The sequence below is a fragment of the Diabrotica virgifera genome, chromosome 3 (genome assembly GCF_917563875.1).
Source record: "Diabrotica virgifera virgifera chromosome 3, PGI_DIABVI_V3a".
In the NCBI taxonomy this organism is placed as follows: domain Eukaryota; kingdom Metazoa; phylum Arthropoda; class Insecta; order Coleoptera; family Chrysomelidae; genus Diabrotica; species Diabrotica virgifera.
The window spans coordinates 270,699,470-270,725,447 of record NC_065445.1 but is presented as its reverse complement, the minus strand read 5'-3'; the positions used below and the strand labels follow the sequence as shown (position 1 = coordinate 270,725,447).

At 32.0% G+C, this 25,978-nt stretch overlaps 2 protein-coding genes and 1 long non-coding RNA gene across 3 annotated transcripts in view; 1 reads left to right on the top strand and 2 right to left on the bottom strand.

Moving 5' to 3' along the window:
* Positions 1 to 12,376, bottom strand: part of LOC126882435 (uncharacterized) — a 61,030-nt gene extending 48,654 nt beyond the window's left edge. The window contains exon 1 of the long non-coding RNA XR_007697345.1: positions 12,184 to 12,376. This is a non-coding gene — a long non-coding RNA (uncharacterized LOC126882435). The remainder of the gene's footprint in view (positions 1 to 12,183) is intronic.
* Positions 1 to 25,978, top strand: part of LOC114325557 (uncharacterized) — an 88,951-nt gene that overhangs the window by 50,593 nt on the left and 12,380 nt on the right. The window contains exon 3 of the mRNA XM_050647393.1: positions 25,658 to 25,747. Within this exon, the coding sequence (XP_050503350.1) occupies positions 25,664 to 25,747 (84 nt within the window). The 5' untranslated portion in view covers positions 25,658 to 25,663. The remainder of the gene's footprint in view (positions 1 to 25,657; positions 25,748 to 25,978) is intronic.
* Positions 13,021 to 18,450, bottom strand: LOC126882752 (uncharacterized). Its single transcript, XM_050647744.1, has 3 exons — positions 17,294 to 18,450; positions 16,014 to 17,071; positions 13,021 to 13,055 (listed from the first exon to the last, which is right to left on the bottom strand). Exons 2-3 carry the CDS (start codon positions 16,816 to 16,818, stop codon positions 13,021 to 13,023), a joined length of 840 nt encoding a protein of 279 aa, XP_050503701.1. The 5' UTR covers positions 16,819 to 17,071; positions 17,294 to 18,450.

The following is a 25,978-nucleotide window of genomic DNA, read 5'->3' as shown; positions in this document are numbered from 1 at the left end:
CAATCATTTGTTTCGAGCTTCTGTCACATGTCGTATAATCCGTGTATATTAATATTTTACACAGATTATACAACATATGACAGAAGCTCGAAACAAATGACAATCGATGAAAAGCCCTATTGCCGATATTCTGAAAGTTTTCGAATTTTGATTGATTTATACAGGGTGGCCGAACTATAACCAAACAGAGGTATTATCAAGAATTACGAAAACATGTTGGAAAAAATTCAAAGACAGGTCACTTTTTCACCCGTCAAATTAGGCCACAATGCCTGGGTGGGGCGGGGGTACCTTTGAAATATTAAATTGGGATCCTCATTTTTATTGCAGATGTGGTTCGTTATGAAAAAGTAAATATTCGAAACATTTTCTTGAACTGTTAATACGATTTATTCTGATATCCTAGGATGGAAACGATCTTAAATCTCTAGAGATACAGTTAAAAAAAAACAACTAAAAAACATATTTTTCAATATGTTTCAAAAACCTATCGAATAACACTAAACACGATCCCCTACCCCACCCCCTGGGGATGCGGCAAGGGGCAACTTTGAAATCTTACATGGAAACCCCCCATTTTCAGTGCGGATTTAGATTATGTATTCACTACCATAAATCCCCACCAAAAACAATTAAAAAATTAAAATAATCAATATTTTAATGCAATATTGTAATATTGTTTAATTCTTGATGGATGGTTTTTTTTATCATGAAAAATAAGATTTGTGAAATAAAAATCTAACAACATTCTAATATTTTTATTTTTCAAGATGAAAATATCGTTATCAGCGGAAACGAGACGATGTAAACAGGTGGTAAATAATAAAATAATAAAACAAGTGAGCATGGCGAACAAAGCAGCAGGATGTCTCAACAACACAATCTGGAGAAACAAATATCTCACAACGAAAACGAAAACCAGGATACATAAATCAACAATAAGATCGATAATGATGTACACAGCGGAAACAAGAGCAGATACGGCGAATACAAAAAGACTGCTGGAAGCAGCAGAAATGAAAGTGAAAGTCTAACGGAAAACAACAAACCAAACTCTAAAAGACAGAGTAAGAAGTAGGAAAATACGAGCGAGATGTGGTATAGAAAAAATAAACATGTGGACCAACAGAAGGAAAATATAATGAAATCGACACATAATAGAAAGAATGACAGAAAATAGAATAGTACGAGTAGCAAGAGACAAATCGCCAAATGGAAGAATATTATTGGGACGACCGAGGAAAAGATGGTCAGACAACGTCAATTGAGGCTAAAAACCGAAGTAAAACAGGCAAGAGCCTATTTATAAAGTAGGAAGAAGAAGAAGAAAATATCGTTTAAATTAAAATAATAAAATCCTTATAGATATCAAATTCTGCGAATAAATAAAGATTTTCGTATAGTTACAACATTTTTAGCTTGTTATATTTATACATTTTTACTGATTAACTGATTATTATTTACAGTTTCCACTGTTATGTATTTTTGTATTCTTCCACATTTATATTTGCATGCGATATTCAAAATTTACTGCAAAATATAGCATTAAAAACATTCTACATATAATAATACCAAATAAACTCGTCAAATACCAAAAATAATTGTCCAGATGTGTATTTTGAAATGTGTTTATAACTGTGTTTAATTAAGATACTTATCCAGCATTATTTATCTTATCAAAGCCTTATCACAGTTCAAAGATTATTGTATACATAATTTACTTTGTGATAATTCAAGAGAATGTTAATAATATACTATTGCTTATGGTCCAAGAGCTGTGAGACATTTTTGAGTAGGTATTTTAGGCAACCTGAAAATTTTTCAGGTGACTCTTCCATGATAGGCTAATACCAAAATGCCGGTCTGGCTGAAGGGTAGCGGTTATTTTCCCCAAAAATCCCCCCAAAGTTAAACAAAAGGGTAAAAATTGTTATTACAGAAACTATCATTGATGTGACTTTAACGTAAATTTAAATATTCAAATATAAAGAAAATAAACAGGCCAGGCGATTTAAGGGCGATTTTAACTCCGCAAGATACTTGCATGGGCGCCCCAGGATTATTTTCAGGGGATGCATCTGAACTTCATAAGATTTCATCTGAATCTGTACATACTATTAACGAGTATAAAATATACAACTATACATGCATAGCTATGTACATTCCTTCCGGACAGGGAGGTGCAATTGGTATTTTGACAGGGTATTTTTAAATATTAAAAATAAATATTCTAAAAAAGACAGGTTTTTTTGTTGGAATTTTCCGACTGCCAGGTGATTAAACAAATTACGCGTGCATATAAATGAAAAGCGCTATAGGTAAGCAGCAGTGTGAGAAATATCGTATATCGATAGCTGTTTGCGTCCTCTGTTGTAGCTAGAAAAATCACGTGACCTTTAGATATGCATGTTGTTGTTTCTCGAAACGTTAGAGTAATTATTATATATTATAGTTTTCTAATTTTTCTTAATTAAAGAAGAAAAAAATACGTACTATACAATAGATTTTTCAAATATGATAGAAAAAAGCCAAATTTATTATTATAAATATATAGGTAGAAAAGTATAAAACTATAAACTAAATTAATTATGTGTCCGAATCTTGTACTTCTTCTTTAAAATCCACATCTGAGCTTAAATAGTCATTCTCTTCTTCTTCGTCAGACTCCCCTCGAGACTAAGATTCCTCTTCTACATGATCTGTAAATAGTTGTAATATGTATGTAGAATTATTTAAAAATTAATTAGTCATTAATTAGTTGAGTTGCTACGTATTCTCCGTCCATTTATACGGAGTCGAAGCCTGGACAATCACGGGTGCATCTGAAGAAAGACTTGCCATTGTTGAGATGTGGAATCATCGAATAATGTTAAATATATCATGGACACACGTAACAAACACGGAAACAATAAGAAAGATGAAAAAGGCAAAAGAAATACTCAACACTATAAAGGAAAGAAAGATGACCTACTTTGGTCATATATTAAGAAATAAAAAACGTGATGTGATTGGTTATATAAGCAAAAGTATTAAGCATTGGTAATTTTTCATTGATTCTAAATACATATTACAACTATTTACAGACCAGGTAGAAGAATCTGAGTCTCGAGGGGAGTCTGACGAAGGAGAAGAGAATGAATATTTATTTAAGCTCATTTTTCTTTCCTTCATAGTGTTGAGTATTTCTTTTGCCTTTTTCATCTTTCTTAATGTTTCCTTGTTTGTTAAGTGTTGTGTCCATGATATTTTTTACATTATTCGATAACACCACATCTCAACAATGGCAAGTCTTTCTTCAGATGCGCCCGTGATTTTCCAGGCTTCGACTCCGTATAAAAGGACAGAGAATACGTAGCAACTCAATTAATTAATCACTGATTAATTTTTAATTAATTCTAAATACATATTACAACTATTTACAGATATGTAGAAGAGGAATCTGAGTCTCGAGGGGAGTCTGACGAAGAAGAAGAGAATGAACATTTAAGCTCAGATGAGGAGTTTGAAGAAGAAGTACAAGATTCGGACACAGAATTAATTTAGTTTAAAAATTTTATACTTTTTTACCTATATATTTATAATAATAAATTTGTCTTTTTCTATCATATTTGCAAAATCTATTGTATAGTACGTATTATTTTCCTTTTATTAAGAAAAATTACTTAAAAAACTATAATATATATAATAATTATTCTAACGTTTCGAGGCACAACAACATGGATATCGCTAGGTCACGTGATTTTCTCGAGTGAACGGACTCGCTCAGCTACAACAGAGGACGCAAACAGCTATGGGTATACGCCCTTTCTCACACTGCTGCTTACCTATAGCGGTTTCATTTATATGCACACGTAATTTGTTTGATTACATGGCAATTGGATAATTTCACCAAAAAACCTGTCTTTTTTATAATAATTATTTTTAAAATTAAAAAATACCCTGTCAAAATAACAATTGCACCTCCCTGTCCGGAAGGAATGTACATAGCTATGCATGTATAGTTGTATATTTTATACTCGTTAATAGTATGTACATATTCCAATGAAATCTTCTGAAGTTCAGATGCACCCCCCTGAAAGTAATCCTGGGGCGCTCATGCAAGTATCTTGCAGAGTTAAAATCGCAGTCAAATCGCCTGGTCTGTTTATTTTCTTTATATTTGAATACTTAAATTTACTTTCAAGTCATATCAATAATATTTTTTGTAATAACAATTTTTACCCTTTTTTTAATTTGGGGGGATTTTTGGGGAAAATAACCGCTACCCTCCAGCCAGACCGGCATTTTTGTATTAGGCTGTCATAGAAGAGTCACCTGAAAAATTTTCAGGTTGCCTAAAATACCTACTCAAAAATGTCTCACAGCTCTTATACTATTAAGTCGTGTGTGTTTGTAGACAAGATGAAAACGTCCAATTTTCAGATTTTTTACGCAGTTTTTGGTACGGAGTACTTGTTATCTGGTGCTGGTTTCAAAACTACAATTGTAATTTTAAAAAATCTATTGTCTTGTTAATAAATTTGGTATGCTTGTTATGATTATAGGCCTGGATCCCGCGTACCAAAAAAAGTTTATTAATAGCAAGCTGAAAATTTGTTAATAGCTTAGCGGTGTCTAGTTGGACAAACTTTGTTGTATGGGAACACTGGAACAGTGGAAGTTTTAATTGTGGAACGTGAACAACAACGAACTCCTGACAAGTTTATGATTGTGAAAACTAGCAGGTTGTTTTTAAGTTTATCTAATAGCAAACTTTATATATAATATATGAAAAAATGTTGGTCCGAGAAATATGTTGGGCATTTTAATAAATCCGACACGTAGGACATGTCAAATGACAGGAATTATGTTGGTGATAAGTAGCAGTCTGATTTTTGCATGAGAGTTTAATAAAAGGGTAACAAATCAATTGGAAGTTCTATCCGACAAAATACATGGGACGTTTTCGTAGTCTGACGTTCGAAACCTGTAACCTGTTCCACAATTAAAACTTCCCCTGTTCCAGTGTTCCCATACGTTAAAGTTTGTCCGACTAGATACTGTTAAGGTATTAACAAATTTTCAGCTTGCTATTAATAAACTTTTTTGATACGCGGAATCCAGGCCTATAATTGTATGGTTAATTTTAATATAAAACATAAAAAAATTAATTAAACCCACATAATCTGCCAACTATTGTTCGTCGACTTTCTCATCTTCCTGGCAAATTAAGTTCGACAAATATAAAGGAATATAAAGATAAGAGCTACATTACGTCAGGTATTATAATTTTTGCAACCTATAAACAGTTAAAAACGACTATTATTTCTCTTTTATGTGTACCTATACTGTTATACAGCCAAAGCCAAATCAGACGACAAACCGAAGAACAGAAGAATAAAATAGTAGGTTGAATGTTCGAATACATAAGTATATGGAATTTATAGAAATAAAAGACAGATATCGAGCACCTAGTTTATTAAATCTTGCCCAAGTATACTTTCGCTCCTATAGCATCATCAGGGGCGTTTCGTCAAATCAGGAAGGTATCCTGGCAAAATGTCGTAATACTTATTTGGTTGGTGAGACAATTGGCAAATTAACACATAACATAAAACACACACTGGACAAAGATAAAATAGATTAAATTATGGTTCTTCCTGTGGTATTAAGAATGGTTCCTCCTCCTGTTGTTCCTCCATCTTCGACTTCCTAATGATGTAGTATTGGCATCTATTAATTTAATCTGTTTTGTCCTTTGTTCAGTGTGTGTTTTATATTAAATGTTAATTTGCAAATTCGCTCACCAAACAAATGTTACGGCATTTTGTCAGGATACTTTCCCGATTTGACGATACGCCCCTGATGATGCTCTAGGAGCGAAAGTATGGTTGGGCAAGATTTAATAAACTAGGTGCTCGATATCTGACTTTTATTTCTATAAAAAAGAAGAATAAGCTGTGATGTACGGCAATAAACGAAACAGCATATTGCAATCCAAAAGAAACGGAAGGTCTTGGTGTTAATGACATCCCATTCTCAAAATTGTTCCCTACAAGTCAAGATATGGTATAAAAATTATTAATCATTTACACTTTACACTGTTTTATTAAAACCGACACTCCGAACTACCAATAAGCAAAACAACGATGATCCACAAGTTCCTAGCTAAGCATAACAAAGTAATACTTTGTTGATCATTTATTTATTTATAGTAAATATGTTACACAATGTTAGTGTATAAAACGTTAAACAGAACAACATGTTTCGTAACAGTTTCATATTCGAGAAAACAGAGCAGTAGTGGAGGTAAATCCACATTGGATACTCCATTGGATACCAATACCATACTCAAAGACCACCAAAATTATATCTATGTTGGGGTATAGATAGTGGATACTCAATTAATTGAGCCGTTTTTAAAAAGACAAAGTAAACAAACGATATAATTATTGAAATGCTACTTAGAAATGAAATAATTGTATCTGCCCTGAAAAAACAAGTTTGGGGCCAATTTTAACGAGATATAGTTTCAGCAACACAGAGCTTCAGCTCATTTTCTGTGTACGTTTTCGGCTTTATTTAAATCACACATTTCCCGGACGATGGACTGGTAGATTAGGTAATATTCAATGGCCTCCTCGTTCACTTGATTTGAATCATAAAGATTATTTTTATTGGGAATACTTGAAACGTAGACTTTATAAAACTAAACTAGGTGTTGCAGAGAGCTAAGGTAAAGAAATATCGATGAATCCATATTAATTTCTAGAGAAACATGGAGAAACGTAATAGAAGCATTGTACTATCGCTTAGGATGCTGCTAAATAATAACGGAGGACACTATGGACTCCTCATTAGGTAGGCATTAATAATTTAGCAATGTATATGTTCAAATATTTTTCACGGCTCAATATTTTTCAAAAATCTATCGAGTGACACTAAACACGATCCCCTCACTCCACCCCGGGAGATGGGGTGGAAGCTAACTTTATAACCTTAAATATAAACCCCCATTTTTTATTGTAGATTTGGATACCTTACGTAAAAATAGCAACTTTTATTAGAGACAGTTTTTCTGAATTGTGGATAGATAGCGCTATAATCGCCAAAAACGATTTATCGTGATACCATAGGAAAATTATAGAAACGGTCTAATATCTCGAGAAATACACTTCCAAATGAAAACCCAAAAAACATGTTTTAATATTTTTCAAAACTTATCGAATGATACCAAACACGACCCCCCACTCCTCCATTTATTGAAAACATTTTTTTGAATTGTTGATAGATGGGGCTATAATCGGAAAAATGCGATTTATTTGCTCCATCTATCAACAATTCTAGAAACTGTTTCGAATATAAGTATAATAATGGGTTTTTGGGAAGATTTATGACCTTGAAAATGTCACAAAGAATGTAACTAAATATCGCACCTCCGCTCAAAGAGTGTCCATAAGTCAAAAAAGCAAAGTTTCGAAACATCGATGTTTAAAGTTTGTCCTAAAATATTTTCGGGTTTAATTCAAAAGCTATTAAAATTTGAATAATAACTACATATTTTAGTCAATTACAAAGGTTTTTGAAGCTCTATAAAATAGCGTATTAACTATATTAAAGATATTTAAAAAAAATATTTTTTTTAGTTGTGACACTATACAGATAAAATAACGAAAAATTTACGAAATATTATTTATCATATGTGACACTTGCAGTACAGAATATAATATCATTCTTATTATCTGGTTAACAGAGACTTTTTAATGATGTAACTTTAAATAGAAGTAACAACATTAAACACAAAATACTGCAAAAAGAAACATACAATAAATAAGTAATAAATGTGTCACTTTTCTTGAGCACATCCGCAGATTGTTTTGAATAAAGTAATCACATGTCACATAATCACTGTCTTAACTCGACAAACGACGCTTTATACACATCTTAGATGGAGAAATGCTTTGCACAAGTCGAAATGTGACACTGTTTGTGTTCGGCGCGTCGTTGATTTTGGATAATCGTATAATGACACTAGTGTCATCTAACGATAAATACTTGACCCATAGGCGTGACACTTTGTGAGATAGATAGGAAGTAGGTAACTTCCAGTTTTATTAAACTGTTGGTGCAATAAAACCGATTTTAATTTTTTTTTTGAGTTACGACACTCTTTGAGCGTAGGTGCGAAAATCTCTTTTCTTACTCACACTCTTTAAAGTCTTTTACAATATTTTAGAATCGAAAATATTTAGTTATATTATTAATGTATTTAAATTTGACATGTGAATTATGTCGATTTACTACACAAGTTTATGTGAAATTGTCAAGGTCATAGCTCTTCCCGAAATCCATTACCCCTACTTGTTTTTAGAGTTACCCCCAGCCCCCACCTCACCTCCAGGGTGTGGAGTGAGGAGTGAGGGTCATATTTGGTGTCAGTCGATAGGTTTTTGAAAAATACACGTGTTTTTTTGTTTCTATAATTTACCTAGGGTATCACGATAAATCGTTTTTATCGATTATAGAGCCATCTATCCAGAATTCGAAAATGTCTCGATTAAAAGTTGCTTATGTTTACGAGGAGAATCCAAGTCTGCAATAAAAAATGTGGGTTCCTATTTAAAATTTTAAAGTTACGTGTAGTCTAAGAGCTAGTGATAATTCATAGCACACCAAGGCTAAAAACCATGACCTGGTAGGCCTCAGCGGTGCACGTGTATCTACCAGGTGAATCGAAAAGTGCAAATTTAGGGGGTAAAATAAACTTTCTCCTGTAAGGTTTAAATTTAAGTATGTGTTTGAGTAAGTCATTTAGAAGAAATGTGTACAATGACAGGCGATTCTGAAGAGCATAAGACCTTGCCAGGCGAGAGGAAAGATTAGGGGTGTTTCCTAAAATTATTCTTTTTGCATCGAACAATTTTTTTTAGGTTTTCTGAATCATTCCAAACAGAAAACGTCTTTAGTAATTTTTCTCTTAAGTTAATAGTTTTTGTTATATAGGCGATTGAAAATTTTGAAAATTACGAAATCGGCCATTTTTAACCCTAAATCGGACATTTATCTAAAAATTTCAATGTTGCCAAGGTACGTAGATATTCTTTAAACATTGATTGATGAAATCCCGAAGAGTTTTTTGCAATAAAATATCGAAAACCCCTTTGTTTTTTTAATTGCTAATCAAGCGGGTGCGACACTGTAGTATAAGTGAGGACGTTTGAGTTTGCATAAATTCATTATCTCGAGAATGGGCAAATTTCAAGAGAAATCCTCAGACAGGTCAATTTTTATTTTTGAATTAGGACTTTTTGGCATATATATAATACTAGTGACGTCATCATGTGACGTAGACGTAATCGATGATTTTTTTAAATAAGAGTAGGGGTTGTGTGATAGCTCATTTGGTTATTTAATTCTCTATTCAGTAATATAAACATTAACATAATTATTTATATAGGGTGTACAAAAAATTTTTTTCTTCTATTTGTCAAATTTAATCAAAATTAATTTAATAAAAAAAATGTTTGTACACCCTGTATAAATAATTCTGTTAATGTTTATATTAGCGAATAGAAAATTCAATAACCTTTCAAATGAGCTATCACACAACCCCTACTCTCATTTAAAAAAATCATCGATTACGTCATCACGCTCAGATGGATGACGTCACTAGTATTATATATATGCCAAAAAGTCCTAATTTAAAAATAAAAATCGACCTGTCTGAGAATTTCTCTTGAAATTTGCCCATTCTCGAGATAATGATTTTATGCAAACTCAAACGTCCTCACTTAAACTACAGTGTCGCACCCGCTTGATTAGCAATTAAAAAAAATGAATGTGTGTGTACTTTGTACGCACGTAAGAAGTTATACTTCAATTATAATATAATTTCAACGAAATAAATATACCTACTTAATAGTTACAATACAAAAAATTAACAATAATTACCAAAAATGAACCAAAACTTAACAATGCCAAATATTAAAAAAAAAAGAAAAAAATATGAATCGTCCGGGATTTGAACCCGCAGTCTCGCGATTTTTTGATCTCTGGTCCAATGCTCTACCAACAAGGCCATCAAGCCGCATGCACTTACCTTTCAGATATACATAATAATTATACATCACGGTGACAAGTGAGATATAAAAATATATGTTTTTTATTTTACGCCCAAGGAAGACAAATCCAAAGACACAAAATTATAATAAAAAAACCTTTTAAACCACCTTTTTCAAATTGCGCAAGTTGTATTATTAATATTAATGTTAATAAATGAAATATAAATATTTTGACGTTTCACAATTTGACAATTCACTTTTAACTGCAGTGCCTTAAAAATTTTAAAGCACTAGTGCCTTAAAGTAGCATTTTTAACGCTCCTATGGAGTCCTAAAAATTGCATTTTTAACACGTTTGTAGAAAAATATATTTGAAAACACTAATATACTCTTTCCACACCTTTTCTGGACTGATACATACATAAATTAAAACATTTTGAAGTATAACTTCAAAAATATAATATGAAAACTATTTAAAAAGGCAGTATAACTATTAACTAACCTTTGTTGTTTCTCTTCCCACAAATTTTAAAACGCAACAACCATACATAACCAAACCGTCAACCGTCCAAACCACAGCTGTCATATTGGATAATTTTTGACATGTCATTTGAACATCCAATCAGAACAAAGTTATAATGTGCATGCGCCGGGATCGTAGGTTTTAACATATAAAAATTCACCCTCATATCGCGCGTAAAGAAGTATAACTTCAAAACAAAGGGGTTTTCGATATTTTATTGCAAAAAACTCTTCGGGATTTTATCAATCAATGTTTAAAAAATATCTACGTATCTTGGCAACATTGAAATTTTTAGATAAATGTCCGATTTAGGGTTAAAAATGGCCGATTTCGCAATTTTCAATCGCTTATATAACAAAAACTATTAACTTAAGAGAAAAATCACTAAAGACGTTTTCTGTTTGGAATGATTCAAAAAACCTAAAAAAATTGTTCGATGCAAAAAGAATAATTTTAGGAAAAACCCCTAATCTTTCCCCTCGCCTGGCAAGGTCTTATGCTCTTCAGAATCGTCTGTCATTGTACACATTTCTTCTAAATGACTTACTCAAACACATACTTAAATTTAAACCTTACAAGAGAAAGTTTATTTTATCCCCTAAATTTGCCCAAATTCACCTGGTAGATAAACGTGCACCACTGAGGCCTGCCAGGTCATGGTTTTTTATCCTTGGTGTGCTATGAATTATCACTAGAAAAATTTCTAGCCTTACAGGACGACCGTTAGTCGGAGGGTTAGTCGGAAATTTTTGAAAAATATTGAACACGTATTTTTCAGTTTTTCGATCCGTTGTGCATTTCGCGAAATATTCGACCGTTCCGCTACTTGTGGGACACCCTATAGATAAAATTAATCAGGGTAATGCTTTAATATAAAACTAAAATAGCTAACAGCGTCTATCATTGCGTCTATATAGGGCTGGATCGCGCGTACCAAAAAAAGTTGATTAATAGCAAGCTGAAAATTTGTTAATAGCTTAACGGTGCATGTATAGACGGACAAACTTTGATGTACGGGAACACTGGAACAGGAGAAGATTTAATTATGAAACAAGTTACAGGTTTCGAACGTCAGACTACGACAACGTCCCTTGTAGTTTGTCGGACAGAATTTCAAATTTATTTGTTGCCCTTTCATTAAACTCTCATGCAAAAATCAGACTGCTATTTACCACCAACTTAATTCCTGTCATTTGACATGTTCTACGTTTCGGATCTATTTAAATTCCCAACATATTTGTCCCAACAATATTGTTCCCAACATATAGATTTTTTTCATATATTATATTAAAGTTTGCTATTGAGTAAATTAAAAAAAAAACAACCTGCTAGTTTTCACAATCATAAACTTGTCAGGATGACACGTTCCACAACTAAAATCACGCTCCACAATAAAATTAAAACTTTCCCTGTTCCAGTGTTTCCATACATCAAAGTTTGTCCGACTAGCACTGTTAAGCTATTAACAAATGTTCAGCTTGCTATTAATCAACTTTTTTTGGTACGAGGGATCCAGGCCCAATCGTTAAAAAAGTTAAAATCTTTAAGCCGTTAAACATTTTCGAGCAATTCAAATACATAATTTTATTTACTTAACTGAACATTATTTTCCTAACTTACGTCTTTCATTTTCCAGTTATAAATTATTTTTCTAGTGTTTCACATATACATCTAAACAACTCTTCAAACATAATTAATATGTCGTCTACCAGTCTTTTCCAATATGTAAACGTAAACCAACACAAAAAACTCGAATATACCGCAGAGGTTGAATTAACTGTAACAAGAACGGCACAAGGAAATATTGTGTGTTGCTTTTATTCATTTGCAAGCCAGTGATAATCGATATTCTCGAAAAATCAAAGCAATCAGAAGGGAATATCTAATTAAATTAGGTGTAGAATTTAATATCTTTGTTTATATACAAAGAAGTGATAAAAAAAGTTACACTGTAAATCCACAAGGAAAAAGGTTTGCCTGTAGCTGGCTGTATACCATATATTACAAAAAACAAGTAAAATCCTTTAATTATAAAAGATATATTTATTAAAATTCCTTAAAAAGGGCTATATCACAAGCAGAACTAGTTTTCAATCTCTTTTCAATAACAGATCATCATCAGTGCTGACAAGATGCTGACATGCTAAACACCAAAATGAAAATATTAGGGTAAAAACCCTTTAAACTTAATCAGTCATGGAAACATTGACTGTAATTACTAAATTAAACATGAATGTATGTATAAATATCTTGGGTGGACTGTATTATTGTTGTGGTTCTAATAAAAGGAATGTATCTTCAATTTATTACATTTATTCTTCTAAAATACAAAATGCTTTTCGTTGGTGTACGTAATGAAATTTAATTATTGGATCTTGTCATTCTGACAATCGGCAACTTACTAAATATCAGCAAATATGTCATTGCCACCTTATTTAGGATTAAACAAATTATGTATTAAGTTTTAACATAGCCCCCACCTTGAAGGGAACCTTCAAATAATAATAATAATATTAATGTAATATAAAACACAACAAAATTAACTACATTACACATGTGAGTCCTGTAATGGTAGTAAAGAGAGGTCTCTAATAGATCGTTTTAAAACACCATTGGACGTCCGAACTTCCGCTACCCTAGAGATATTGTCTTTTCCAGAAAAAAAAAAATTTTAACACTCGTCCAATGTTCCATCGGAAAGCCGGTAACTGGCTATTCTTGATGAGGACAAAACTGTCCACTATTATTGGAGATGCAGGTTCGTTCCATTTATACTGCTTGTGTAGTTGAGTGACATAGTCTTTTGAAAACCGATTACAGATTGTTGCTTCAGTTGTTGCACAAATTGAAGTCTAGATAGTCGGTTAGATGGAACTTCTTGAAAATCAGCATCAGGAGGGTCTGTGATGATCCGTCCAATAAGAAAATGTGAAGGAGTTAGAGGATTTAGGTCAGGAGGATCATTGGATAATGCAAATAACGGCCTGCAATTTAATATTCCTTCAATTTGAATTAATAGTGTATTAAACTCTTCATATGTCAATATTGCATCTTTCAAAATTCTTTTAAAATGAAATTTTGTACTTTTGACAGCAGCCTCCCATAGGCCACCAAAATTGGGAGAGTATGGAGGTATAAAATGCCAGATGAAACCCTGATTTGCTGCAAAATCTAAAACAACACCTTGATGCTGTTGTAAAAATTGACCCAACTCCTTAAGTTCATTGTAGGCACCTATAAAAGTAGTACCATTATCTGAGTATATATTTGAAGGCATACCTCGTCTTGAAATAAATCTACGTACATGCCACAAAATTTTCACTCGTTAAATTTGAAACTAATTCAAGATGTATTGACTTGGTTGAAAAACATACAAAAACACATATATAGCATTTGGTAATTAGTTTACCTCTTCCCTTTCTATCTGCAATTGAAAATGGACCAGCATAATCTATACCACTATGCTGAAAGGGAAATGATTGCAAAACACGTTTGTCAGGTAAGTTAGACATGAATGCTGTACAGAGAGTAGGCTTTTCCTTAAAGCATATCATATAGTCTTTTATAAACCTTTTAGCTAGTAGATTTTTTGCTCCTCTTATCCAATATTTTTGTCTAATAGAAGACAAAAGTGATTGAGTTCCTGCATGTAAGAGTGTATTTTGTTTGTGTTTAATTATGAGGTGTGATAATGGATGCTTTGAACATAATAATTTTGGATGTTTTATGTCAAAGTTAAGCAAAGTAAAACGTAACCTGCCTCCTACACGCAAGACACCAACCTCATCAATAAAAAGTTGCAATGAACGTATTTTATAATGCTTTGGTAATTGTTTATTGGTATTTAGAATGTGAATAATATCATAAAATGACTCAATTTGGGCTGATTTATTAAGTTTCATTGTAACACTATTGAGTTTACTTGCATTAAGAGTTCCTTTATTTATAGAAATCTTTTGTAGTTTGTTAAGGTTTTTTAATTGAACATAAAATTCATGCCAAGTTTTCCACAAGTTTTTAGGAATATGTTCATCCCATAGTAATTCTTTAGACCATAACTCTTGAATAATAATTCTTGCTACATATTATAATACATGAGCTAAGCAATCCTAATCGATCATAAATTTTGGAAATATAAGATAGAATAATTGTTCTTTTTGTAACATGGTCTGAAGGTGTAATAAACAAATCTGGTTGACTAAGCCACTGAATGCCTATAGTTTTAGATGATTCATTTTCTCCTAACATGAGAATTGAGTTGAAAACATTGTTGTCTGCAAGTTCATTTAACAAAGACTGTGAATTAGAAATCCACTTTCGAAGTTGAAAATGGCCCGAATTTAAAATAGAACAAATTTGTTGACACAGAAGTTTAAGTGTTTGAAGCTCCTTGGCACCAGTTAATAGATCGTTTACATAGAAGTCCTTTAAAACAGTTTTGGAAGAAAGTGGGTATTTATTTGAATGATCAATACCTAACTGATTTAAACATCGTATGGCTAGATATGGAGCAGCTGAAGTGCCATATGTGACTGTACTTAACTGCAAAACCTGAAGTTCTCTCTCTGGATCATCTCTCCAGATAATTCTTTGTAGTGATTCATGTTCAGGGATCATTTGAATTTGTCCATATATTTTGCTGACATCTGCTGAAACTGCGTAAATGTATTGTTTGAATTTGATTAAAATAGGAAATATATTACTTTGGATCTTAGGACCCACATATTGTATATCCTTAAGAGACAAACCACTAGTAGTTTTACAGCTTCCATCGAAAACTACTTTTAGTTTAGTAGTGAGACTTGATTCTTTGTATACACTATGATGAAGAAAGTAATAGGTTTGAAATTGTGTATCAATAGTCCTTGTAACATTGAATAATTGACCAAATTCTTGATATCCATCAATAAATTGCTTGTATAAGTATTTTAACTTTGGATTGGTTGTGAGTATTTTTTCGAGAAAATAGAAGCGTTTTACCGCAGTATCAAAGAAATTGCCTAATATTTCTGGAGGATATTTAAATGGCAATTTAACAATGAATTGTCCATTGGGAGCTTTAGATGTAGTATTTAAGAATAATTGTTTACTTTCAATATAATCTTGTGATAAAAAGTTACTTTCAGGAATTTTTTCTAATTCCCAAAACCTTTTTAATTGCTCATCTAAACTTTCAATAACAGAAAAATTGAAAATGTGTTGACTTGAAATGGGTTTTGATATTGGTGCTAAGCCTGCTACTGTCCAACATAGCATTGTATTTTGTAAAATTGGTAAGTTTTTCCCTAATTTTATTTGGCCTTTTGATAGCAAAAACCAAAATTCACTAGCTCCAATTAGTATGTCTATGCATACTGGCTCATAATGAGACGGATCTGACAATTTAATATTTTCAGGAATGCGCCACAGAGAATTGTTTAAGACATATGATGGAGTAGCAGTGCTAATACTTGGTACTACTGGACAGTTCAAAATTGTAGAAAACTGTTTATTGCTTGAAATTATATTGATGCTGCTTTTTTTATGAGTAATGCTTTCAGATTGGTTAATACCGATAATTGGAATATGTCTATTGATCAATGGAATATTAATTTTTTGACAAAAAGGCTCAGTGAATAAATTTGATTGTGCACCACTGTCTAAAATTGCTCTAGCTTTATGAAAATTGTTGTATTTATCCTTACCTTGAAATGTTACAGTAGGCAGCAAAACTTGTGTAACTGGAATCTTATTTTCAACTAATAAATTTGTTTGACTAGTAGATGGCTCTAAAATTATTGTTGATTTAATTTGAGAATCAATGTGCAGCAATGTACTATGCTTTTTTGAACATTTTTTACAATTATCTAGTCTACACTGATCTTTGGTATGGCTTATATTTGATTTTATTTTTGGTAAAAAGTTATTTTTTATATAGTCAAAAGATTGATTTGAATTGGGGAAAGTTGTACCATTAGTAACATTAATTGCATTTTTATTCACATAGTTCATTAATATTGCCATAGCATCAAAAAATGATGTTTTAAATTGCTTTCGTGTTTCATAATGAGTCTCTAGATCTGTTTCATCACATTTCTCCTCTATAGTTCTCTGGAGTTGATTAAATTCTTGTAATAAATCATTGTAACCAGTTAACCTGTATTCTACATCTGAAATAGTAGGCAAATTGGTATCTATACTTGTAGCAAATTCATTTAACATTGCTAGTTCTTGAGTCAATGAATTTCTGTTTCTTATTAATTGTTTAATAGACATATTAATAATCAAAATGGAAATATAGGCTAAATAGAAATTGTAATCTAGCAATGGTTTGACAAAGGTATAAATAGACCTTTGACAATAATTGTATTTGTATTGTAACAGAGGTAATATCGTATCTACCTCGTAATCCTCGTATAATCGTACCTCGTAATATAGAAATGGTAAATTGGCAATTGATTGAAAACAGGTATAAATAGACCTGTTAAAATTGTAATCTAGCAATGGTTTGACAAAGGTATAAATAGACCTATGACAATAATTGTATTTTTCGTATTTGTATTTGTATTATTTGTATTCGTATTTTTATTCGTATTTGTATTCGTATAGAAGTAAAATCGTAATACCTCGTAATCCTCGTACCTCGACCTCGTTATATAGAAATGGTAAATTGGCAATTGATCGAAAACAGGTATAAATAGACCTGTTAAAATTGTAATCTAGGAATGGTTTGACAAAGGTATAAATAGACCTTTGACAATAATTGTATTTGTATTGTTATAGAGGTAATATCGTATCTACCTCGTAATCCTCGTATAATCGTACCTCGTAATATAGAAATGGTAAATTGGCAATTGATTGAAAACAGGTATAAATAGACCTGTTAAAATTGAACTTATATTGAACTTATATTGAACTTGAAACTTGAACTTGAACTTATGGAAATAGTATCCCAAGTGTAATTATTGTGCAATGGTAAATGGACAAATTATTTCATCAAAAATAATTGTATTTTACTTGAAAATTGTATCAATTTTGAAATAATAGAAAAAATGCAATATTGACCTAGAAATGTACACCAACGTTAAATGAAATCAGTTCCAAGATCTAAGTAACTCGAACTGGAATCGAAATGTCAATTTGACAAATATTCAAAAATAAATATTCTAAATAATTTCAAAATAATCGTTTTAAAGTTGCAAATAGGGGGTAATTAAAATAATGTAAAACTGCAAACCCTTAATTACAGTAATATGATCAGAAAATAGTTTAAAAGGATATCCTCGTGTTATAATTTTAATAGCGTTCTTGAACTGTAATTTATAGTTGACCAATTCGTTTATAGATTGAATGTCACCTCTTTGTGTAATAATTTCTCTAAATAGTTCACTACTTGACTGGGCCACTGACTGCTACTATAGACTTCGCTTGTGGCTTCTTCTTCAATAGATTGTTGCAATTGATTTTATTGAATATCACCTCTTTGTGTAATAATTTCTTTAAAATAGTTCACTACTTGACTGGGCCACTGATCGCTACTATAGACTTCGCTTGTGGCTTCTTCTTCAATAGATCGTTGCAATTGATTTTCAAAATATCCGGCTCGAAGGACCAAAAAATATGTATAAATATCTTGGGTGGACTGTATTATTGTTGTGGTTCTAATAAAAGGAATGTATCTTCAATTTATTACATTTATTCTTCTAAAATACAAAATGCTTTTCGTTGGTGTACGTAATGAAATTTAATTATTGGATCTTGTCATTCTGACAATCGGCAACTTACTAAATATCAGCAAATATGTCATTGCCACCTTATTTAGGATTAAACAAATTATGTATTAAGTTTTAACAATGTACAAGATATCACATGTATTATGCCCAGGGTACCATCTGACCCCAAATTGAGTTGTTCACATGTTGAACGGTTGTTGGCAACTCAGTTGCCAACAAAGTATAGTATATAACGAGCACTGTATAATATGTCGATTACATTCAAACTAAGCGAGATGTGATTCAGATTCAAACTTCATTCAATGTTTACATAACGAAACCGAAACGAACAGAGTATGTGACTTGTCGCATTAGGATTTTATAAGATTAGATGTTGGATAATCGCGAATAATACTGTGGATAATATTGTATAATATGTTTTCAATACATTTAGTCATTAGTAGAATAAGAACTATCTTATCCATATATCCAAATGACTCATATCTTTTGGGTTGTAATATTATAAGTCGGAAAATTTTTGCATAATTTTTATTATACAATTTATTTTAGCTAGCGTTCCATTACATGAAATTACTTGATGATAGGGCATGCATTGTCGTATGTAATTTATTAATAATTTTCATACATGTAGGATTGAACGAAGGCAATCGATAAAATAGTATTTTATCTTCAAACACAACATAATGGACTTGTCCCATTTTATTAATTTACCTCAAAAATAAAAACGTCCATTTATAAAACAAAAATAATATAATAAATGAATTGACGGCTCTCTAATGATCAGGATAGAAGTTGACCATTCCAATTTCTTGAGTAGTTATAATTTGGACACCACATTATCGGTACTTTTAACCTTAATGATATGACATTAGCAAGTTGGTTGGACAAATATTTTTGGAGACGAAATGAAAGTAGGGCAATGATGGCTCTAATGTTTATAATAATTATCTATAATTTCACCAAAAATTCAATAGCTTATTCTCTTATTTGTTTAATTAACCAAATAAAAGTAGACGGTTTCATTTTTATTCAATTCGAGTTCTTTACCATCCCCTGACACGTGTTTCTAAGTTCACCTGTTATCAAAGAGGCTTTGCAAGAAGACTAAATTGAACTAAAATGCACAGACTGGTTGCTAAATGAATTTTACTACAAGTCAAGGTGTCAAACAGGGATGCGTGTTGAGTCCACTGCTATTCTCAGTGGTACTAGATGAAACAATAAAGAAAGCCAAGAGAATAATGAGAAAAATAACATTAGGATACTGGTAAATGAAACAGACTTAACTATCGGAGCTACTATTTGCAGACGACATGGTATTGATAGCAGAAAACACAGCAGAAGACTTACAGAACAATCTTGAAATCCTAGAAGAACTGTCAAACATAAATATGAAAATTAATGCAGAGAAAACAAAAACAATGATTATTTCAAATACGAGGAAGACACACGCAATAGAATTAGACGGGAAACAACTAGAGCAAGTGGAGTATTTTAAATACCTAGGAGTAATAATTGAATCAAATGGTAAACAAGACATGGAAATAAACGAGAGAATGGGACGAACAGGAAGCTTATTATTAACACTATAAAAACATTTTTGGGGAAAAAGGAGATACCGGAGAAAGTAAAAACGGCCGTCGTTAGATCAGTAGTTAGACCTACAATCGTATATAGCAGCGAGACGTAGACATTGACGGGGACAGAGTCAGTGCTATGGAAATGAGGTTCCTGAGGAAAATAGCAAACAGAAAGAGGACAGACAAAATACGAAACGAAACAATCAGACAAAACCTAAAAGAACCAATCAGTGAAAAAATAGTAGAGGGACAACTTAGATGGTTCGGGTACGTGTGAAGAATGTCTAAAGAGAGACTAAAAAAACGAGTGTTTGAAACGAGAGTGCAGGGGAAAACAAAAGAGGAAGACCAAGAGTTATGTGGTTAGATGAAATCAGGAAAGAAGTCGAGAAGAAAGGATCGACATTGGAAAGTGCAAGAAACCTAACACAAGATCGGAAAGCATGGAGACTACAATGCCAAACTCAACTCCACTAGCCTTACAATCTAAATGTAGAAAGGCTTAGGACTAAGTAACTAAGTAATTTAACCAGTCAAATAAACAGTTGTTCGGTTTTCGATAATTATTAGATTAATACAGATAACCGAGAAATCATGGAGGTTACACATACTATTGTTGACGACATCAGGACGAAACAACTCAGCTGGTACGGACACGTAAGGAGAATGCCGGAAAATAGAATACCAAGACAGATCCTCGAATGGCAACCAAGAGAAAGGCGCAGACCAGGAAGGCCTAGAAGAAGTTGCAGAGAAGGAGTTGAACGATCTATGGAATGACAGAACGAGATGGATGTTGGAAATCGAAAGACGTCGAAGAACGTTGTGAACCGATATTATATAAGTACATAATATATATATACAGATAACTGTCATTTGTGAGAAATAATAGGATATATTTCTAAATGTAGTATATATGACAACTTGAAGTCCTGCTACCTTCGTGTTACTTGTATTTTTATGCAAGCACGTTTAAATATTCATATTCCACTGATTTAACATCGACAAAAACTGAAATTAAAATGAAGGCCATCGAAAATAATTACACGAAAAAGCCGATTCAAATAATGCTATAGTGACATGAAAATTAAAGTAAAAAATGCGATGGTTAGGATTTAATGGATGTTATATATGTCAATATTTTATACAGGAAGGAGAAATATAATAGATTGCGCAATGTTTGCGATGGTTGAGTGTATTTTGTGATATACATAGATGATGTTGATAAAAAAAGTGAATAGTTATCCACAAAATTCATAACATAATGCAATTAAGGGCCTCTAACATGTGTCAATTTCGAAAAACCTATTTATTTTGGAATTTATTGTGCGACTTTTATGGTATACATTTTTTTGCCTTCTTCTTTTAAAAATGCCTATCTTCTGGAGATGTTGCCGACTACATTGACTCATCTGATTCTATTCACAGTATCTCGAAATAGATCAGTTGACGTTAGACCAGTCCACTTCCTAAGATTGGCCAGCCAGGATATACGTCTACGTCCAGGGCCAGGGCCTCTCTTGCCTTAGAATCAACTGTAGAACTCAGTATTTATTATTACGCATAATGTATAATGTGGCCGAAGTAAGCCAATTTTCTCTTCTTTACGGTGTTAATTATTTCTTTGTCTTTTATTAGCCTCTGGATAATAGTTGTGTTAGTTGTGTGGTGTATATATGAGACCCTCAACATACGTCGGTGGCACCATGTTTCAAACGCCTCCTATCGTTTTATGGAATCTTCTGTAAGACACCAGTTTTCTACTCCGTAGAGGAAGACACTAAAGACGTAACATCTAAGAATTCTTATGCGTGTATTGACACTTAAAGATAAGTTGAAGATAATCTTCCTAAAACTGTTAAAAGAGTTTCTGGCTTTTTTAATACGAGTTTTTATTTCGTAGAGCTATGATCCCAAATATCCTTAATGTCGCAGGTGTATTGTTCTAGGGGTGTATTGTTTACGGTAATTTAGGCGTTTATGTTGGTGTTCTTACTAACGATAATTATTTTTGTTTTCTTACAATTTAGTTTCAGGCCGTATTTGTTACATGCTTCTACAACATTATACAATCATCCTTTGGGGCCCCTGCGCACTATCTGTCAGCAATACTGTATCGTCTGCATATCTAATATTATTTAAAAGTTGTCCATTTACTGCAATACTATCTTCTGATTTGTCCAAGGCCTCTCTAAAGATGTTTTCAGAGGATATGTTAAATAATGCTGGTGACAGTATGCAACCTTGTCTAACTCCTTTTCCGACTGTGAAGATTTCGGACAGTTAATTTTCGAATCGAACTGTTGCTTTTTGTTGGAGATATAAGTTTAAGACCAGTCTTACATCCTTACCATCGAGTCCTGATGTTCAGGGCTTATTTTAATACTAGACCAGTGAGGCACTTGCCTCGGGCCAGCATTTCTATAAGGCCTTGAAAAAACCAAAAAAAAAATATTGCAATAACCAAATAAATTTTCAAAATTCTTTAATTTTACGAATAGGAAATGATAAATGATGGCTGTTTGGCACTGTTGATTTTCAAGCGACTTTTTTCCTAGCGATATACGGGATTGGCCAAAACATTTAAATTTGGAATATCAACAATATTTTATAAATAATGGACAGAATCAAAATACTAATACAATTAGTGAGTGTGTTAAACAATTGGATAATAATAAAACCAGTTTTCCATGAAAATTGTTCTTTTAACTGACTGGAAAAATATTAATACGACAGTAGTCATTCAACATGAGAGATCTCCTGAACATTTTTCATCAATTGGACGTTAGTCAAGAGACTAAAATTCATATAAACTTCTTTATATTAACGTTGTATTTCGTTTTAGTCCTTTTTTTTTGAGAATCAATAGCCGAATAAGTGAGATGCAAACTATATTGAAAATAAAATATTTTTGTCTAACAAAATCTTCGTTTCCTTTGTTAAGCCATATTTATTTATCGAACAATTCTTATACAATTGTTAATTCTAATAGTGTATGATAATATTTTTTATAAATACAGGGTGTAACAAAAATACAGGTCATAAATTAAATCACATATTCTGGTAACAAAAATAGTTCGATTGAACCTAACTTACCTTAGTACAAATATGCACATAAAAAAGTTACAGCCCTTTGAAGTCACAAAATGGAAATCGATTTTTTCGAATATATCGAAAACTATTAAGAGATTTTTTATTGAAAATGGGCATGTGGCATTCTTATGGCAGGAATATCTTAAAGAAAAATTATATTGAAATTTGTGCACACTATAAAAATTTTATGGGGGTTTTGTTCCCTTAAACCCCCCCAAACTTTTGTGTACATTTCAATTAAATTATTTTTGTATTCTCATTAGTTAAATTCAATATTTTTAAAACTTTTTTGGCTCTTAGTATTTTTTCGATAAGGCAGTTTTTATCGAGTTGTGGCTTCTTTTTTAATATGTTTACATAAAGATTTTATTGGGGTTTTGTTCCTTTAAACCCCCCAAATAGTTGTGTACGTTCCAATTAAACTATTACTGCGATACCATTAGTTAAACACGGTGTTTTTAAAACTTTTTTGCTTCTTTGTATTTTTTCGAGAAGGCACCTTTTATCGAGATGTGGCTTCTTTTTATGATTCAAAATAAACATACATACCTAAAAATGTAAATCATCAACAAATTTTCCTATTATTACCAAGTCTCCATAATCGTACTTAACCATATACAAATATGTGGTGGATTCGACAAAAATATTCAAAATATATTGATAAAAACTGACTTTTCGAAAAAGTACTAAGAGGCAAAAAAGTTTTTAAAACATTGTGTTTAACTAATGGTAATTACAATAATAATTAAATTGGAACGTACACAAAAGTTTGGGGGGTTTAAAGGAACAAAACCCCCATAAAATTTTTATGGGGTGTCTAAATTTGACTATAATTTCTTCTTCAGGTACTGCTGCCATCAGAATGCCATATGTCCATTTTCAATAAAAAATCTCTAATAGTTTTCGATATATTGGAAAAAATCGATTTTCAGTTTGTAATTTCAAAGGGCTGTAACTCTTTTTTTGTGCACATTTGTACTAAGGTAAGTTAGGCTCAATCGAACTATTTTTGGTCTCAGAATGTGTGATTAAATTTATGACCCGTATTTTCGTTACACCCTGTATACATACTGTATTGGAGAGATATTTTTGTATCAATTATTGTTCAACATTTTTATTGCAATAAAAAAGAATATATACTTAATCTCACTTTGTTTTAAAATATAAAGATTAAAGTTTAAAAAGTATGTTTGCGTGTAATGACCTAAAAGCTTTAATAAAAGTGAAAAAGGTGCATAGTTTCCTGAACTCAGAGGAACATAAATACACTACTACAACAAATTAACGCACCACCTTAAAAATGGATAATTTTTGATGTCTCGAATTTCCTAAACCTCTCATTCGATTTAGGATATTTTAACATGTTATAGCCATATTCTTTAACAATATCGCTGTAATAATAGTTGCTACACAGGTAGGTAAATTGCCATTGTATATCGGATGTACCAGTGAAACTGTGTTTTTTTCTCAAAGTTTCATAGCCTCAGATTTTCTTAACATTCTGCTTTTTGATTAAATCGCTTATGTTGGATAATAAAAAAGTTAGGTAGGTACTTTAGCAACTAGCCATGTTTTTCATCTATACAGGTTGTACGACAATTTTTAAAGGATAATTATTCTGCATGAAAAAATACTTTCAGTTAGCTTTATAAACGTATGTCCTCAAATACTTTGTTTCCGAGATAAGGGGTGTTGGAATTTTTCTTACACATTGACGATTTATTTATTGCTCTAAAGCAGGTTGAGATATGCAAATGAAATTTGGTGGGTTTTAAGGGGTAGTTATTGCGCATTTTTTGACATACAACTATACAACTAAGAATTTAATGATCACCATTGGCGTGCATACGTGTAACGGTAGTATGATCCGTATGCGCGCCAATGGAGAATATAATATTATTAATTTTATGTAGAGCAATGTTAATTAACTACTTCGTAAAACCCACCAAATTTTATTTGCATAATATATCAACCATCTTTAGAGCAATAAATAAATCGTCAGTTTATAAGAAAAATTTCAACATACCGTATCTCGGAAACGAAGCATTTGTGGACATATTATGTTTATAAAGCAAACTTTCATTATTTTTTCATGCAGAATTACCCCTCAAAGTTTGCCGGATTTATTTAGAAACACCCTGTAATTATGAAGAACATGGTTACATAGTTGTTAAAGTACTTAACTTCTTTATTATCCAACATAAGCGAATAAATCAAACAATAGAATGTTAAGAAAACCTTATATAGTATAACGTATAAGTATCTTATAAATGCTAGAATATTCCATAGGGTGTGGTGAACTCTGAGGAAAAAACATAGTTTAATTGGTACGCCCGGTATTCAGTGCCAGTTTACCTGTCTAGCAACAATTTTATTACAGCGATATTGTTAAAGAATAAGGCTATAACATATTACAAAATCACTTGAAGCGGACAGCAGGTTTAGGAAATTCGAGACATTAAAAATGACCCATTTTTAAGGTGGTGCGTTAATTTCTTGGAGTAGTGTTGAGTAGAAAATTCTTCTTTTTGATAATGTGTGCGAAAATTACGGACAACCGGTCCAGTCGTTCGTTTAACCAGAGAACTACTCTCTGGTTTAACTATGAATATGTGAGACAATTCAATTTTACCATTAGTCTGTGATTTGTGTTCTAACAACACACATTGTTGGTGTAAGGTGTTAATTATAACGATGTGTTACTTTCAGTGCCCCATGCAGAATGCTGGACAACAGTACGGCCAAGGAGGTGCACCCTCCAACCAAACGGCACCTTTCGGCGGTCATTCAGAAACGACGGTAAGCTATCATTTCTTTATAATTAGAAACAAGACATGCCTACATACACGCACTAAAATTTTGCAAAATATGCGCATATAATACACTCACCGACACGAAAAACGGGCATCCCTTGTAGCTTACAATAAGAATTTTTTCAAAATTGTCAGTAATAATTGCACAAGAGCTCTCAAATTATCGATTTGTATTCCGAGTGACACTTTGACAGTTTTAATTTCACAACCCGAAGGG

Excerpts from the sequence above, each read along its gene's own strand:
- LOC126882752 (XM_050647744.1), bottom strand. The coding sequence starts at position 16,818 with ATGTCTATTAAACAATTAATAAGAAACAGAAATTCATTGACTCAAGAA. Across the intron at positions 13,056-16,013 it reads GAACTGTCCAGTAGTACCAA|GTTCCCTTCAAGGTGGGGGC; the intron begins GTATTAGCACTG and ends TATTATTTGAAG.